Below are 16,393 nucleotides of genomic sequence, written 5' to 3' on the forward strand. Positions count from 1 at the left end.
TCGATCTCGTTTTAAATTACAACCCATATTTAACAACAGATTGTTAACAGGTTCAACCCCCACACAGCGTTCTTTTCTCAGATTACCTAAAGTAAATATAAGTCAGTGAATCACTGACATACAGCGAAACAACTGATCCAAAGCTTCATAATAACAAAACTTTGACATTAATTCAATTTCATATCTATCACTGATGAACCAGGCTGATATTTGCCTTCAGGCTCTGCTATTGTGTACTCAAAATCAGGTCCATATAATGTCAGGAAACTTGATTTATGACCACATATCAATGTGCATGGACCACTGTGTCTTTCAGAAACAGGATAGATCTCTGTCGAGTCCAAATATCCCCAATTTAAGCAGATATTAGTCTGATATTCTCCTGTTTTCACCCATTCCTCATAGACCACACAGCCGTGTTCTGCTGCCTTGCTGAACAGCTGTGTCATGCTGATTGACGTCAGTGCAGACCTTCTATTGTGTGTTTAGCTCCATCCTTTTGGGACTGATAGGTAAGCCTGGCCCCCCTACATTATGATGCTAAAAAATTGGGACAGTACGGGCCAGTTATTTGAGACTCTTTCACACTTTTGATAATGAAAACACAAATAAATGTGTACCATGCCATACCAAACTGAACCAGACTGCTCAGCCGAAACAATCAATACTTGACCCTAAAGGGTGGAGCCAAACACATTGCAGACCATTAATTAGCTAAAAGCATATTCATTTACCATGCGATAGTGGTAATAAAAGATAAATACAAAACCACACCATGTTTAAATATCCTGTGGATTTAAAGACAGTAATTTTAAGGTAGTTTCTTTGTTTTGTAAATAATGTCAGCATGCCCCATGGAAGACCTCATGTTCCTCTTCATCATTAGATTTATTGCAGGCTGCTCAGTGTTGCATTGCTACGATGTCACACTATTCAAGTGCTGACGCAGCTATCGCCTTCTGGCTTACATCCCATACTGCCAAGTCAGGGTGCAGTCGGTGATGGAAACACAAGCAGATCAGGGTTTACCGTACTGAACCGTACCACAATACTTAACCAAACTGGAGCCCTTAGTGGAAACACACAAGTCATAGTCAAAAAAGGGACATTTGAAGATTTCATTTTGGGTCTTGGGAATGTGTTTCTTATATATTTTTGTTCAAACAGTTATTAATAAATTTGAAAATGATCATCTGAGTGATGGAAATGTTTTCAGAATGAGAGTCAAGGCTCCTGAGCAAGTTATAGCCCTGCACATATACACATCTAAAGCTGCAACTTATCATTCTTGAGCTTTTGGTTTGTAGTTTGATTTAAACTATGGAAAGCTCATTCATAAATGGGTTAGAAGTGTCAGTAAGCAGATTTTGTTACTTATACAGACCCCATCTGTAATCTTGTTTTAGATTTTCTTTTTTGTTCAGTTAAATCCATTTATAAAAGTAAACAAAAAGCATGGATAAACTGACAAAAATAAGGCATAGTGGGGTCAGCGTTGGATGGAAATGCGTCTTATGTAGCTGGTCTAAAAGCCCGTAATGTTTGGAAAGTCACAAGAAGAAAGAGTCCTTCTCATCTGCAGCAAAGTCAATATATTTCTCCCTTAGTAGTTTCTTGAAAAGGGGCTGCTTTTCAATTTCAAAGATCCCTAGTCAAGAGACTCCTGACAAAACAGTAATTTGAGTCTGTTTTTGAGCATTCACTCCCAGTTTTTTATAACAAACAGCCAAATTTAAAGCCCTTTAAGAATTAAGTTCAATTCAGTTCAATTCAACTGTATTTATATAGCACATTTAAAACAACCAGAGTCGACCAAAGTGCTTCACGGTATGAAAGGTGAAGCATAAAACAAGAATTCATTGTTACAGAATAGTATTAAATAAATGAAATCAATTTTAGTAGAGCATCATAGAACAATGATAAAAGTAGAATCTATAAAATCTTTTGGAATAAAACAATTTTATCTTGAAATGAAAGCCAAAGCGAATAATTGAGTTTTCAGCCATAATTTAATAATGTTTAGGAGTTGAGGCTGATCTTATTTGGAATGGTAAGCTGTTCCACAGTTTCAGTGCAGCTACTGAAAAAGCTTGATCTCCTCTGGTTTTTAGCCTTGTTTTGGGTACATCAAGGAGCAACTGGCTGGCAGACCTCAGTGCTCTTGCTGGAGCATGAACATGAAACCAAGCCATGAACAGCTTTAGAGCTAACAGTGAAATCTTCAATTCAATCCTGTAGCAAACAGGAAGCCAGCGTAGAGAGAGCAACTTTGGGGTTATGTGGTCCTTCTTTTTTGTGCCTGTTAGGAGGCGAGCAGCCATATTTTGACTCGCTGAGGACTGAGGAATGGTCCAAGCTTACATACAGTTACAGTAGTCAAGTCTAGATGATATAAATGCTTGTATCACCCTCTCTAAATCATTGAAAGGCAGATACAACTTTACTTTGGCTATTATCTTCAGTTGAGAGATCAGCTGATCGAACTTTAAAGCATCATCAAATTCATCCATTATCTACACCTCTGTAGAGACTGCAGTGTAGCTGCTGTAACCTTGCTTCCTGTTAGTAATATGAAGAAGGGGATAGTTTAAAATACCTCCTTGAATACTGAATTATGTATGATGAAGGTTCTAATATACCACACAGCCTGATTATTTGCATTTCTTGTTTAGAGCTAATCTTTTTTCAGATATTTAAATCTTATCTTGCTGCAGAGTTCCTTGCCTCTCCTTTCATTTCCACCCTGTCCTTATTGTGTTTCTTCAGGTGGATTTTGAGGTAACTATCCCAGGTGAGGGTAAGGACAGAATCTTCAAGGTGTCCATCCGTTGGCTGGCCAAAGTTTCATGGCGCCTGCTGCAGGAGACTCTGGTCAGCGGGCGGCTGCAGGTCCCCCTTGACTCGGTCCAAGCCCTGGATGTGGCCATGCGCCACCTGGCCTCTATGAGGTAAAATACTATATGGGAATGTTTCTTTTTGTCTTTGATACCCAAGTACAGACACAAACACATCAATTTCCATGCTGTATACCCTCATCTCCAAGACTTGTATGTATGTATAGCTTGGAGTCTGACAGCTGTGTTTTTTCCAAGTTCATTTTTTTGTTGACATAATAACCGAGCAGTGCAGCAAGGTGAACTGGGACGTTGCATTCGCTTACATCAGACCATCATAGCTCCAGGGGTCAGACTAGTCACCAAACAAAGGATGCTTGTTAGCTGAGACCTGTGTGAAAGTGTCCACTGAACAATGCTGAGCAGAGGGAATAATGACAAATGGCTCGAGGAGATGACCTGAAAATGGTGAAAAAGAAAGCATTCAACCCACAGAGAAAGTCTGTTAAGTGATAATGTTTCACATTCTTTTGTTGCTTCTATCAAAAAATATAAGAGGAAGTGCAGTATTCATTGAGGTTTTCTGGGATTTTCCATTCAGGCTTTGTTGTTTTAAATATATTTCTCCTAGAGTCAACTTACTAACTGACACCTCCAGCATGAGTGATCAGTTTTACTGGACATGAGGTCATGCTGAGGTCATGCTCTGAATCCAGTCAAGTCATTTTGCACATTCATCATTTTCCCCTCCTCCAATCAGGTACACTCCTGTGGGCCGTTCATTTTTCTCCCCACCTGAAGGATACTACCACCCTCTGGGTGGGGGGAGGGAAGTCTGGTTTGGTTTCCACCAGTCTGTGCGCCCTGCCATGTGGAAGATGATGCTGAACATTGATGGTGAGTCACCGAAGACATGCACAGCTGAGCGTCTGTAGCCAGTCAGTGATCTCACTGTTTTTTCCTGACATTGTATGACTGGACAGAAATGGTGAAAATAAATTACATGTGTGATTAAGGGGGTTTTGAGCAACAGCATTGTTACAGTGATGATATCATAGATGCAGGCAGCTTTTCTTCTTTCTGTGGGCTTCTTAAGACATTTTTACTCAGTTAATTGGTTCAAATTGTGAATTTAAAGGCCACTGAAGTTGTGAACATATTTGCACTATTTGTCAGGTTACCCCTCTCTGACTTGTGTGGGCTTTCTGCTGCTCTCTGTCTCCCTCTAGTGTCAGCCACGGCCTTCTACAAAGCCCAGCCTGTAATTGAGTTCATGTGTGAGGTTCTGGATATTCGCAATATCGACGAGCAGCCTAAGACTCTCACCGACTCGCAAAGGGTCCGCTTCACCAAGGAGATTAAAGGTGGGTTGTTGTGTGAAAGGACATTGTTAGCCTTGAAATCCTTAAACTCACAGCTAAATTTCTCCTTTTCTCTGTGATGGTGGAGTTTTGTTTTTTCACTAGAAGTTTTTCTGCTTTAAACAGTTACATCTGTCTATGTTAATCTGTGTTCATGCTGCTGTTTTGTACCACCAGGCCTGAAGGTTGAAGTGACCCACTGTGGCCAAATGAAGAGGAAGTATCGTGTATGCAATGTCACCAGACGACCTGCCAGCCACCAGACGTGAGTACCCCAACAGCATTCAATGACATGCTAATACAGTCATTTGGCAGACCCTTTTGTAATAAACCCTGTCATAAGTTTTTCCCCAAATTGGCTATGACAATTTGAATTACCAACATAAATATGCAGAACAGTCGCTCGTTTCAGCTAAATTGTTCCAAGAACTTCAGAGCCACAGGAACAGATTTCAGGAAATAAACTGCAAACTAAAAAAACCCTTTGCTGCACACTCCTGTTTGAGTTTGTGACAATAGAGATGAGAGAAATTTTAACAGTGAGAGATTAAGAAATGAGGTTGGTGGATAAAATGCAAATTTCATGTAAGAGCAAACAAAAAGAGACAGTTGTCTCTGTAGTTACTGTTGTATAATATTTGAATAAATTATAGAATTTTAAGGATACTTTAAACTCCTGAATGCCTGTTCTTGTTTCTTATATGAAGCTCTGCTGAGTGTCATTTAACCCTTAACCTACTGAGGCTAAAAATAGTGATTTGGACATATTTTGTTATTATGGCTATGAAACAGTCAGGAAATGCCCCAAGTCTGAGAGCTTTGGTTCCTTTTTCCAGGAGTACTTGAACTTGACTTTTCAACATCTGGTTAATGATTCTTGCACATTATATGGAATTGTCAGCAGTTTAAAAGAAGAAAAACAAGAAAAACTGATTTGTTTTTCATGGCTTTTATGAGAAGAAATGTTGTTATTGCTCATGAAGTTTTGATTGGACATTTGAAATGTGAACCTATACATGTTTAGAACCATCACCAGTCATTTTTTGAGTCTAGGACTCTGGGTGTGCAACAGAGAACTATATTTGCTCTTCAAATACCTCAGTTCAGAAGATGCATCCTCCAAATCCCTGTCCTCCTCTATGAACCGTAGCGGCTGTTTTACCATTCTTGATAGGCTTCCTGACATTATAAATGTGTGTAATAGAACACAGATACGCACTTTATGCCACTATCTAATGCTATTTTTTGAAAACAAAACACCACTCTCACTTGCTCTCCTTTTGCTCTCTTCCTTCACTCTCCTTTCTCACTCATCTTCTGCCAAAGCTGCCATTTTCATGGTGCCGTTCGACATTACTGTACTATATATACCACACATCACACATCAGCTTTCCAACACAGTTGGAATTTCTCAAATCGGACAAACTTTGACAGACTAATGGTAATAATACTCCGGACATATAAAACACATCACCGGCACTGGCTCCGTAGGTAAAGGGTCAAGCATTCATTTTGAAGTTTTGTCTATGCAGCTCACACTGTCTTTTTAGAGCTGAACTGTAGTGGAAAAACATTGACATTGTAATATTTTATCCTTTGGCTATATTTATTGTGGTATGAAAAAAAGTAAGGGAATTATTCCAGATAATGTAATTAGTTTTATATGCTTACAATGAGCAATTAATATTTGATTCTTTCAATCATTATATAATTGTCTTAAACTATTTAGACCTAAGGCCTACTGAACAAAACCCTCTAAAAATAAGTGTTGATTGAAAACAACTCACAGAACCTTAGGGTCGTCTGAAAAAACATTTAGCGTTTATTAAAATCTTTATTGTTTTAAAATTAAATACTTTGCTTTACTTAAAAGTTGTCAACATTTTAAGATCACATTTAAATCACATACGTCCTCATCTTCAACCATGCTTCTCAGCCACTGAGCCTTGGTTAAAAGGTTCCTCGTCACATCCTAGTCTGGTTTGTCGTTAAATTCATGGTTGTCATTGTTGTCCAAAATACTGCTGTACTCTGCCTCTTTGCTGCTTTCCTGTTGGATATATTCCATCAGCCATCATCTGTATCACTGCTCAACTTATAAAAAGAAAAACTTTTTGACTATCAGCTAAACTGGCGTCCAAAATGCTGACAACTGTTGCCTATGCTTATGTTTTTTTTCTTTACTTCTTTGGTGCTACTTTCCCAAAACGCCAACATTTTCTCTCTCATGTTTGACCATAAAAAACAGATCAGGTCACTTCTTCTGCCTATGAATAAAACTCTTCTCTAAATCAGCAGTTAGCTGTGCTAAATGCTAGCAATAAATTGATAAGACACAACAGAGGAACATGTGCCTTTAATATTGGAGCATGCTGCATTTTTTGCCAGTGGTAGATGCTAAACTGATGAATTATTGCATCCCTTTCCAAGACAAGCTGATGTCACATCAGGTCTTAAAGGTAGACGCACACTTGCATCTCATTCAGTCTTAGAGGTATACATTAACATTTAATCTGGTCTTAATAGGTTACATTTATATTCAACTTTAGGTGGCACTATATGAGGAAAGATTTGCTTACACTAATATTTTTGAAACTAATAAAAATATGACGTATTAGAAATATCTGATAAATATTTCATCTTTGCTATAGCTATTTGCAACATTTCTTTGGAATACAAAACTTGCAACAAATGCTGCCTCAGCATGTTTTGACTACTCACTTTATGCAGTCTTCTTTAAATAGTCACACGATGTTGCTGTGACCTGTCTTATCAGATGATCTCACACATTTTGACAGGAGGATTACGCCCCCTGCTGTCATTAGCTTCTTGAGGACATCCCTGGTGTGGGGCATCTCTGAATGACTGACCTGGGCGTTTTCCCAGTCCATGATGTAGTTTACTCTTTTGCAGCAACCTGATGCAGCTGTGTTCAGTGGAGAAAAACAGTGCAAAAAAGCACTGCTTGTTTGCTTAAAATAATTTATTTAGTTGTGGTTGTGAGAAATCATATTGTCAAACAATAATATTGTGATTAATGGTGCATCCCAGCGGTCATTGTTTTTGTTATTACCACTCTCTATCATTCAATCACTTGCTCTTATGAATTTCTCTTCCTATATCTCTTTGAATCTGACTCTTTTTGTGGCACCTAAAACTCTGTTAGAGAGATTACATAAATGCCTAATTTCTACAGGGACTGTAAAAAGTCCAATTGCTTGAGGCCCAAAGGGAAAATCTCTTCAGAAAACTCCCTTCTATATAGTGACAACAGTCACTCTTATATCAAAAGGAGCATCCTCTTTTTATCCAAAATGAAGTGATGGTAGTCATGGCATTTATGGTATGATACTTGATAGACTCCAAGTTTTTTTAAACAGTGAAAAAAAAACTGTTCATAGAATAACAGATAGTAAGCATTTTTCCTCTGGTCTTTTTTGATCCAACTTTTTATGCATGCTTTTTAACACTGGAGTCTAAAAAGTTATTTTAAATGATTTATCTGTACATTTTTATTGTGGATAATTTTCAAAACAGTGACAGACAATGTCATTTCTACCTGATGTGCCTCTTGTTAACAATCATGAAAGGCTGAATCATACAAATATTTTAACTCTAGTTTCAAAGGCATTGTTTTCATCTTTTTTAATCAGTAATTCCTGTTTATTTTTTGTCTTTTCTCCCAGGTTTCCCCTCCAGCTTGAAAGTGGACAGACCGTAGAATGTACAGTGGCCCAGTACTTCAAGCAGAAGTACAACCTGCAGCTAAAATACCCCCACCTACCCTGTCTACAGGTGGGGCAGGAGCAGAAGCACACCTACCTGCCCCTGGAGGTGAGGAATTTAACTGATGCACAAATCTAAATCTGCTTAAGTGAAAGATTTAACTCATCAAAAGTGTTTATATTTGCTATTATCATACATTATTGACTAAGAAGCATCCAGGATCATTGCATGTGAATAACCAATGTGCTCTTTGTATTCCCTCTTTCCAGGTGTGTAATATTGTAGCAGGCCAGCGATGCATCAAGAAGCTGACAGATAATCAGACCTCCACTATGATCAAAGCCACAGCTCGCTCTGCACCCGACAGGCAGGAGGAGATCAGCAGGCTGGTGAGTTGTAGAGACAGCTGACGGTTGGAGAACACAGAGCTGATCATGTGGTAACATATGGGAATGTATGCCTCCCTTATTTATGTGACATATGATACATGTCCTTCGCTCTCCGCAGATGAAGAACGCGAACTTCAACCTGGACCCGTACATCCAGGAGTTTGGGATCAAGGTGAAAGATGACATGGCTGAGGTGACGGGCAGGGTGCTTCCAGCTCCGATCCTGCAGTATGGAGGACGGGTAATACATCTTTAATACAAACATAACATATTTTGCTGAGAATCTGACCTGATTTGGTTTAAATTACACGTCCTCTGGTCTTCTCCTCCACAGAACCGTGCCATAGCTACCCCCAACCAGGGAGTGTGGGACATGAGAGGGAAGCAGTTTTATAACGGTATCGAGATCAAAGTGTGGGCGATTGCCTGCTTTGCCCCCCAGAAACAGTGCAGGGAGGAGGTGCTCAAGTAAGTACTGATGAATACTTACTGTGCAAATCCATTATTCATGGTAAATGAAATCATTTTCCTCTTAACGTTCTAAGGTTGATCTGCATTTGATAGTAGCAAGACTTTAAATTTAGCTGTATTGAACATCTCTGTAATGTTTCCATATATCAGGGCAGGGATGCTGCACAGTAACGTGAAAAATGCTTATTTTAGCTTGCTACATTTTGTCTGAACTACTCTGATATCTTTCAGAAACTTTACAGACCAGCTGCGCAAGATCTCAAAGGATGCTGGGATGCCAATTCAGGGCCAGCCATGTTTCTGCAAATATGCCCAGGGAGCAGACAGCGTAGAGCCCATGTTCAGACACCTGAAGAACACCTACTCTGGACTGCAGCTCATCATCGTCATCCTACCTGGAAAAACCCCTGTCTATGGTTGGAGATGCTATTTTAGCTGTGTTCTGTTAGCATTTCTGCACTGACACATAATGAAAGGATGAAAAAAAAAGGGTATCTCTTGTAAAAACAAAAAAAAAACAACTAAAAAAATCATATTTTTTTCCCAAACTTTCCCTTGTAGCTGAAGTAAAGCGTGTGGGAGACACCCTTCTAGGCATGGCCACACAGTGTGTGCAGGTGAAGAACGTGGTGAAGACGTCACCTCAGACCCTCTCCAACCTCTGCCTCAAGATCAACGTGAAGCTGGGAGGCATCAACAACATCCTGGTGCCTCATCAGCGGTTGGACACAAGTTTAATATTGTCCTCTTCTTCAAATCTATTTAATTACAAGCAAAAGCTTGTGTGTAGTTTTTTAGGCTGTTGAATTAATACAGTGTATTTACCAATCTTAGCATTTCAGCCTTTGATAAGGATACAACTTCTCATAAGAACCCCGCTCTCCCTTTATGAGTTGTTTTAATTTGCATGTCTTCCTTCGTTCGCCCTCTCTCAGGTCAGCAGTGTTTCAGCAGCCAGTTATCTTCCTGGGAGCAGACGTCACGCACCCCCCTGCAGGAGATGGCAAGAAGCCCTCCATTACTGCTGTAAGTCTTAAAAATATCACCTCCATTAAACGACATGTGTTGACCTTGAACACAAGCTCAGGAAATGGAAATGAATGTGCGACTACTCCGTGTTGAACAAAGTTGGTGTGTGCCTACTCAACTTGTGTGTTGGTGGGAGACACTGGAGTGCTTTAAGCTCTGGTAATTTATGAACGGCTTTCATTGTGATCACCTCTTTTGACTTTTTTATTTTTAGGGCTAAATAACTTGACAGAAAAATAAAGTTAAGGGCAATAGATCTTTTGAAAAAAAATGTAATTGCAAGTTTAAATTAACAATACTTTTTTAGTCTGTAAAGATAATAGGGGGTTAGAAAAGGGTTTGCTGTTTAACACTACAACTCTTCAGTATCTGACCCAGAAATCCAAAGATGTATGATATGACCTAAAGATTAGCTCTCAGACTATATTTGAAAGAGCTGCCAGAATGAATTCAGTTTGCTTGGCTAGGGTATAATATTGCTCACTTATAATTCCAATGGGGATCCAAAGAAAGAATGCCCAAAACAGAGGGAGTTATGAGTGATATCAGTAATAGGATAGGTTTTTCAAATCCAGCATCAATAATAACATCCATAAGAGAAAAGGGAAATCATGACTTTGGTTTACAATTGCTAACAATTCAAATTAAATAAATAATACAAAAACAGCTGATTAGTATGACTGTAAGGCAGGTTCTTTCCATTACTGGTGCCTGTGATGGACCCTGAAAAGCACTGAGTTCTGCAGCTCTATGCCAGCTTGGACTCACAGATGGCTAAAAGAGGATCAAAACTATATCAGGGGAATGGTTCCCTTTTAGAAGTGTTAATGGTTGCCAACACAGCCATTTCATTTGTTTTGCCATTCTTTTTTAAGCCATCAAACCTCCTTGTCATCTATTTATGAGTTTTACTTATGAAAGTCAAAACTTAAGACCAAATAGAGTCAGCTAAATCATCTATGTCCACTGTACGGACAAAAGTATTTGGCCATACCTGTTAATTATTGAATTCAGGTGTTTTAATCAGACCTGTTGGCACAGCTGTATAAAATTAAGCACCTAGCCATGCAGTCTCTGTTTGCAAACATTTGTCATACAAAATGGGTCATTCTAAAGAGCTCAGGGACTTCAAGAGTGGTTCTGTGATTGATGCCGCATTTGCAATAAGACGGTTCGTAAAATGACAACTCTGCTGGATATTCCACAGTCAACTGTAAGTAATAATTTCAGAAAGTGGAAGCGTTTAGGAACAACTGAACTGCGGAGGACCATTTTAAATCACAGGTCAGGGTCAACAACTTCTAAGGCAATTGGCGTGTAAAAGTTGCCAACACTGCTGATTCCATAGCTGAAAAGTTCTGAACTTCCACTGGCATTAATGTTAACACAAAAACTGTGTGGTGGGAGCCTTATGAAATGGGTTTTCGTGGCTGAGCAGCTGCATGCAAGCCTCCCAAGATCAATGTTGAGCATCAGATGGAGTAGTGTAAAGCACATTGACACTGGACTGTGGAGCAGTGGAAACATGCTCTGTGGAGTGACGAATCATGCTTCTGTGTTCGTCAGTCAGATAGGCGAATTTGGCGGACCCTTGGAGAATGTTACCTGCCTGACTTAACTGTGTCAACTGTAAAGTTTGGTGGAGGAGGGATAATGGAATGGGACTGTTTTTCAGCGTTTAGGCTGGGCCCCTTATTTCCAGTGACGGGCAATCTTAACGCTTCCTTTAATACATTAGCTACATAGCTAATGTAGCAAACGTAGATAAAGCTACGCTCACAAAGCAGCTACATAAGCTATATATACACATTGTGTACATAGCGAAGTTAGCTTTAGCTACTTTTTCTTAAGCTCCCAAAGAAGCTATATAAGCTATGTAGCTACATTAGCTTTAGCTACGTTTTCTAATGCTTCCTGTTGCCAAAGCTTACTTGGCTACATTGGCATATGTTGTACCCTTCATTACGTATCTTTTGTAGCTATGTTAGCTTTAGCTTAAGCTAATGGAGCAAAAGCAAGCCACCACTTGTGTAACTACCTCTTAGATGGGTTTTCTATTCCAACATGACTGTGCCCTAGTGCACAAAGCAAGGACTATAAAGACATGGTTTGATAAGTTTGGTGTAGAAGACTGACTGGCCTGCACAGAGCCCTGACCTCAACCCCATCGAGCACTTTTGGAATGAACTGAAATGTAGATTGTGAGCCAGGCCTTCTCATACAACATCAGTACCTGACCTCATAAATGCTCTCCAGAATGAATAGGCACAAATTTCCTCAAAAATGCTCTAAAATCATGTAGAAAGCCTTCCATGAAGAGTGGCAGCTGTTATAGCTGCAAAAGGGGGGGCAGCTCCATATAAAAGTACATAAATTTTGAATACGTCATTGCAGTCCCTGTTGGTGTAATGGTCAGGTGGCCGAATACTTTTGTCCATATAGTGTATTTGTGAAAGCTGCTACAGTGTGGTGTGTGTGTGGTGTAACGATGGTAGCAGTCCAGATGCTGAGTTTGTAGGGACACTCCTTTTTTAGGCAAATCAGAAAACAAAAGGAACATGTAAATAATGCAAATGCCCTGACAGTGTAATAGGAAAGTAAATGCACACGGTTGTGGTTGCTTGGCAACAGTTGGACCGAGTCATGCCCTACAGCAGAGCCTTAAAAAGAATAATACTACAAACATTGATGGTACATCTGAGGCAGGAGAGCGTTATTATTTATAATCTGTTGTGAAACCCAGCACAAATTAATATTTTTTTTAGATTCCCCTGTGATGAGGCCATTAAAGCACAACAAACATGGGAAATACTATTCTGTTTGTTTAAAGATGAATTAATTTGCTTTGGTTCTATCAAATACTGATGAGCATTTATAATGTTTTCATTTTTGCATACTATTAAAATGGTTCCATCATTAGCCTGGGGTTTACTTAACAGCATTTCTAACTATTACGTAATCTCTGGCATTTCTTCAGACTTGTCATATCTTTTGCTGCAATAACATTACCTCAACACTGCTTCTGTTCAGATGCAAAGAGATACTGCCGACACAACACAGTCATGCCTTTAAACTTTGTTTCATGAGAATTCCTGCACACAATATGACTGTTAGAGTCAACTCAGAGACACGTTGACTAAAGCCGATCACAATTAAAAGATGAAAAATGAAAAGTAACTAAAGAGTCAGTTAGGGACAAAGGGAAACAAATTGCTCATCCCTGACTCACGTTCATAAAGGAAATGACGTCAGCCCTCATCTGTCCTTGACCTCAGCTTGCCCGTGGTTGGCTGTGTTGTTGCCTAGCAATTATGACAAACGTTTGAGTCACATGGTGGGAGGATGGGAGACGAGAGCAGTCTGTCTCAGATCCTCCAGGCTGAGGAGAAAATGGTTGAAAATTAGGACTGTGGTATAGTGTGAGGATTTGAGGGAAGAAAAATAAAAAATGTGGATGTTGAGCTGCTTGCACTTCCTAGAGGCAGCCTTCAGGGGGTACTAATGCTCAGCTCAAAGCAGTGACAGACTATAATCAGACCACAGATTTACTTTTGATTGTATAACTTTAATCTGTAACATTATTATGTCTCCTCTACCTTTGGAGAGAAGTTACACAAATTCTAGCTCAAACCAAGCAACTGAGATATAGTCCAGTTACTCTAATTACTAGTTGTTTTACATTATATATTTGAAGGATGTCTTATCAAAGTACCTTATTTTACCCAGTTGCTCACTTTATCTCTTATTACTCTTCCTCTTCTCTCTGCAGGTGGTAGGCAGTATGGATGCTCATCCCAGCAGATACTGTGCCACGGTGCGAGTCCAGAGACCCCGGCAGGAGATCATCGAAGATCTGTCGTACATGGTGCGTGAACTGCTCATTCAGTTCTACAAATCAACACGCTTCAAGCCCACCAGGATCATCTTCTACAGGGATGGAGTTCCTGAAGGACAGCTGCCTCAGGTAACTGATGAGATTTTTTTTAAACACTAAACTCCATTTTTTTTAATTCTGTTTTTTTATCAACACAATGTACAGTACATATTATCCAGGCTTTGCAAATCTCCACGTTATCATGTCTTTCTTTTTACCAACATAAGATAAAAACCTTAACATTACCTCCCCCAGCCTCCTCTAAAGCATCTCTTGTTACTGTTTACTTAACTCAGTTTTTTTTGTCAAAAAAACAAAAGAAACCTCTTTTGATTACTTAGGTTGTATGATTGCTCTTAATAAAAAAAAAAAAAACAACAGGTCTTATTGTCAAATATCTTCCCAAGCTTTTCTCTGTATTTATTTTTGGAAGATCCTAAGAAAACTCCTGAGCAGATTAAAGCTTTTCTTAAACAACAGAATCCTTTGAGCCTGTGTTCTTACACTGGTAAGTGAATGAACAAATGCCATGCCCTAAGACTTGCTTTTGAAATAAGAACAAGTCACAGATAATAAAGCTTTGCTGAATGTCAAAATATTCTTGGAAATTGCTAAAGTTGGTCTTTAGAAGAAATGTCTTCCTAAGAACACTTGGTAAATGAGGCTTAATGCTGTTATTTTTAGATTCTCCACTATGAGCTCCTGGCCATCAGAGACGCTTGCATCAAGTTGGAGAAAGACTATCAGCCGGGCATCACATATATCGTGGTACAGAAACGCCACCATACACGCCTCTTCTGTGCTGACAAGTCTGAAAGGGTAAGTACTTTATCATTGTACAAATTTTAAACCATATAGAAATAAGTATGCTTAATTTTCATCTCCTGTTTCCTCTTTAAAGATTGGGAAGAGTGGAAATATTCCTGCAGGGACCACGGTGGACACCAGCATCACTCATCCTTTTGAGTTTGACTTCTACCTGTGCAGCCACGCAGGCATCCAGGTAAAAAATAAAAAAAGAACCCAGTAAAAAACACATCATTTTTGTGCTCTTAAAACCCATTATATCACATCATAATAAGAACATACATATTGGTTGGTTTATTGTGTCCAGTTAAATATAATGTTAATCTCTCTGTCTCTAGGGTACCAGCCGACCGTCTCATTACTATGTCTTATGGGATGACAATCGTTTCACGGCTGACGAGTTGCAGATTCTAACCTACCAGTTGTGCCACACTTACGTGCGTTGTACCCGCTCAGTCTCCATCCCTGCGCCAGCCTACTATGCTCGTCTTGTGGCCTTCCGCGCTCGCTACCATCTGGTAGACAAAGAACACGACAGGTTAGTGTGATTGAGAAAGATAGAAGTCAGGTTTCAAAACTTCGATAGCTAATATTTAATATCCTGAAATTCTCACAAACCACAGTGTGTTACACATTTAAGTTATGCCTTTTTTACTGTTACTTTAGACTAGGGGTTGACCAGTATTGACTGGTACTGATTATTAGTGTGTCATAAGACTGGTAACGGATATTTGGAATCAATGTGAGTTTACTATGATATATAAAAAAATGCACTTAATGTGGCAAAAGTAAATTAGCATGATAAAAAATTAAGGAAAATAAACAATTTAGCCCTAGCTCTATCACAGTAGAAGCAGGAAAACAGGAATTGATGCCATGTGCTCGCTGTGTTAGTGACACCCGGTCTTAAGTGTTTATTGGCTAGTGCTTATGTGCCATCTAGCCAATTGGATTGTGGTGTATAAAGGACATTTGTTGAGACTGGAGAGTGAAAATAAAGCCAGGAGAGGGGACACACTTTGTAGTGAAAACAAACTAGTGCACTTTTTAATTAATTAACTTCATTGATTATACGTAAAATAAAAATTTCTGATACCAATAATCAACCAAAAGCCAAATAACAGCCTTTATAATTGGACAGGCCGATAAGCAGTCAACCATTATTTAAGACACAGTGGAAAATAACAAACCTATGTGTTTCTGTCCTATTTTTATCAAAAGAAAAGTTTGTTAGTGTTAGGGCCCATGTGCTTATTTTCAATACAAAACCAATACAGTTGAGTTTTTTTAAGCATCTTGAGCACAAAGCGCCCTTGCCGTCAGCTGTTTTTTGTTGCAGCACTCACAGAAGTAATCAAAATAGTTCAACTTGTGGAACAATGCCCCACTGTTCAGCTTTGCATCAGTGTTGTTAACAAAAATTTTTGAAGAGAAAATAATCTGACTTATCTGTTCAAGAGTCCAGATCTACAGCTGCTGCAATTGCTAGGACACTATTTCTTTACATTGCTTTCATGTTTTGGTGACATTTCCTTGAATAAAGGAAAATATAATCAGCTCAGAGCTTTTTAGAAATGACCTTACAGATACCACTGCAGGAAACAGATGTCAACTTTTGTGGCCTTGAAATAAAAAAAGCTGGTGAGAAGCACTCTGAAAATAAGGTTGTAGGAGCTGTCAGCACATTAAACAGTAGATGTGGACACAGGTCCTCGCCATACTATTTCGATATAACAGAAACTTGAATTATGTTACTACTAACGCTATTATTTTCCTGGTTTGGGTGAGCATTAAAAAAATATTAAGATATCTGATGGTTTGAAATTAATGCTTAAGTTATAACAATTTTATTCTTATGATCACATGTTTGACACACTTTGTTCCCTGTCTTTTTTTGTGCAG

The 16,393-nt window shown here is 39.1% G+C and overlaps 1 protein-coding gene across 1 annotated transcript in view; it reads left to right on the plus strand.

Moving 5' to 3' along the window:
• ago1 (argonaute RISC component 1) overlaps positions 1-16,393 on the plus strand; it is a 34,615-nt gene that overhangs the window by 15,514 nt on the left and 2,708 nt on the right. The window contains exons 4-18 of the mRNA XM_041793078.1: positions 2,767-2,948; positions 3,595-3,731; positions 4,064-4,198; positions 4,373-4,460; positions 7,882-8,029; positions 8,191-8,310; positions 8,429-8,551; positions 8,645-8,778; positions 9,013-9,197; positions 9,343-9,502; positions 9,717-9,807; positions 13,580-13,774; positions 14,369-14,503; positions 14,586-14,687; positions 14,830-15,029. Coding sequence (XP_041649012.1) covers positions 2,767-2,948; positions 3,595-3,731; positions 4,064-4,198; positions 4,373-4,460; positions 7,882-8,029; positions 8,191-8,310; positions 8,429-8,551; positions 8,645-8,778; positions 9,013-9,197; positions 9,343-9,502; positions 9,717-9,807; positions 13,580-13,774; positions 14,369-14,503; positions 14,586-14,687; positions 14,830-15,029 — 2,135 coding nt within the window. The remainder of the gene's footprint in view (positions 1-2,766; positions 2,949-3,594; positions 3,732-4,063; positions 4,199-4,372; positions 4,461-7,881; positions 8,030-8,190; positions 8,311-8,428; positions 8,552-8,644; positions 8,779-9,012; positions 9,198-9,342; positions 9,503-9,716; positions 9,808-13,579; positions 13,775-14,368; positions 14,504-14,585; positions 14,688-14,829; positions 15,030-16,393) is intronic.

The sequence above is a fragment of the Cheilinus undulatus genome, linkage group 8, assembly GCF_018320785.1.
Source record: "Cheilinus undulatus linkage group 8, ASM1832078v1, whole genome shotgun sequence".
Taxonomy (NCBI): domain Eukaryota; kingdom Metazoa; phylum Chordata; class Actinopteri; order Labriformes; family Labridae; genus Cheilinus; species Cheilinus undulatus.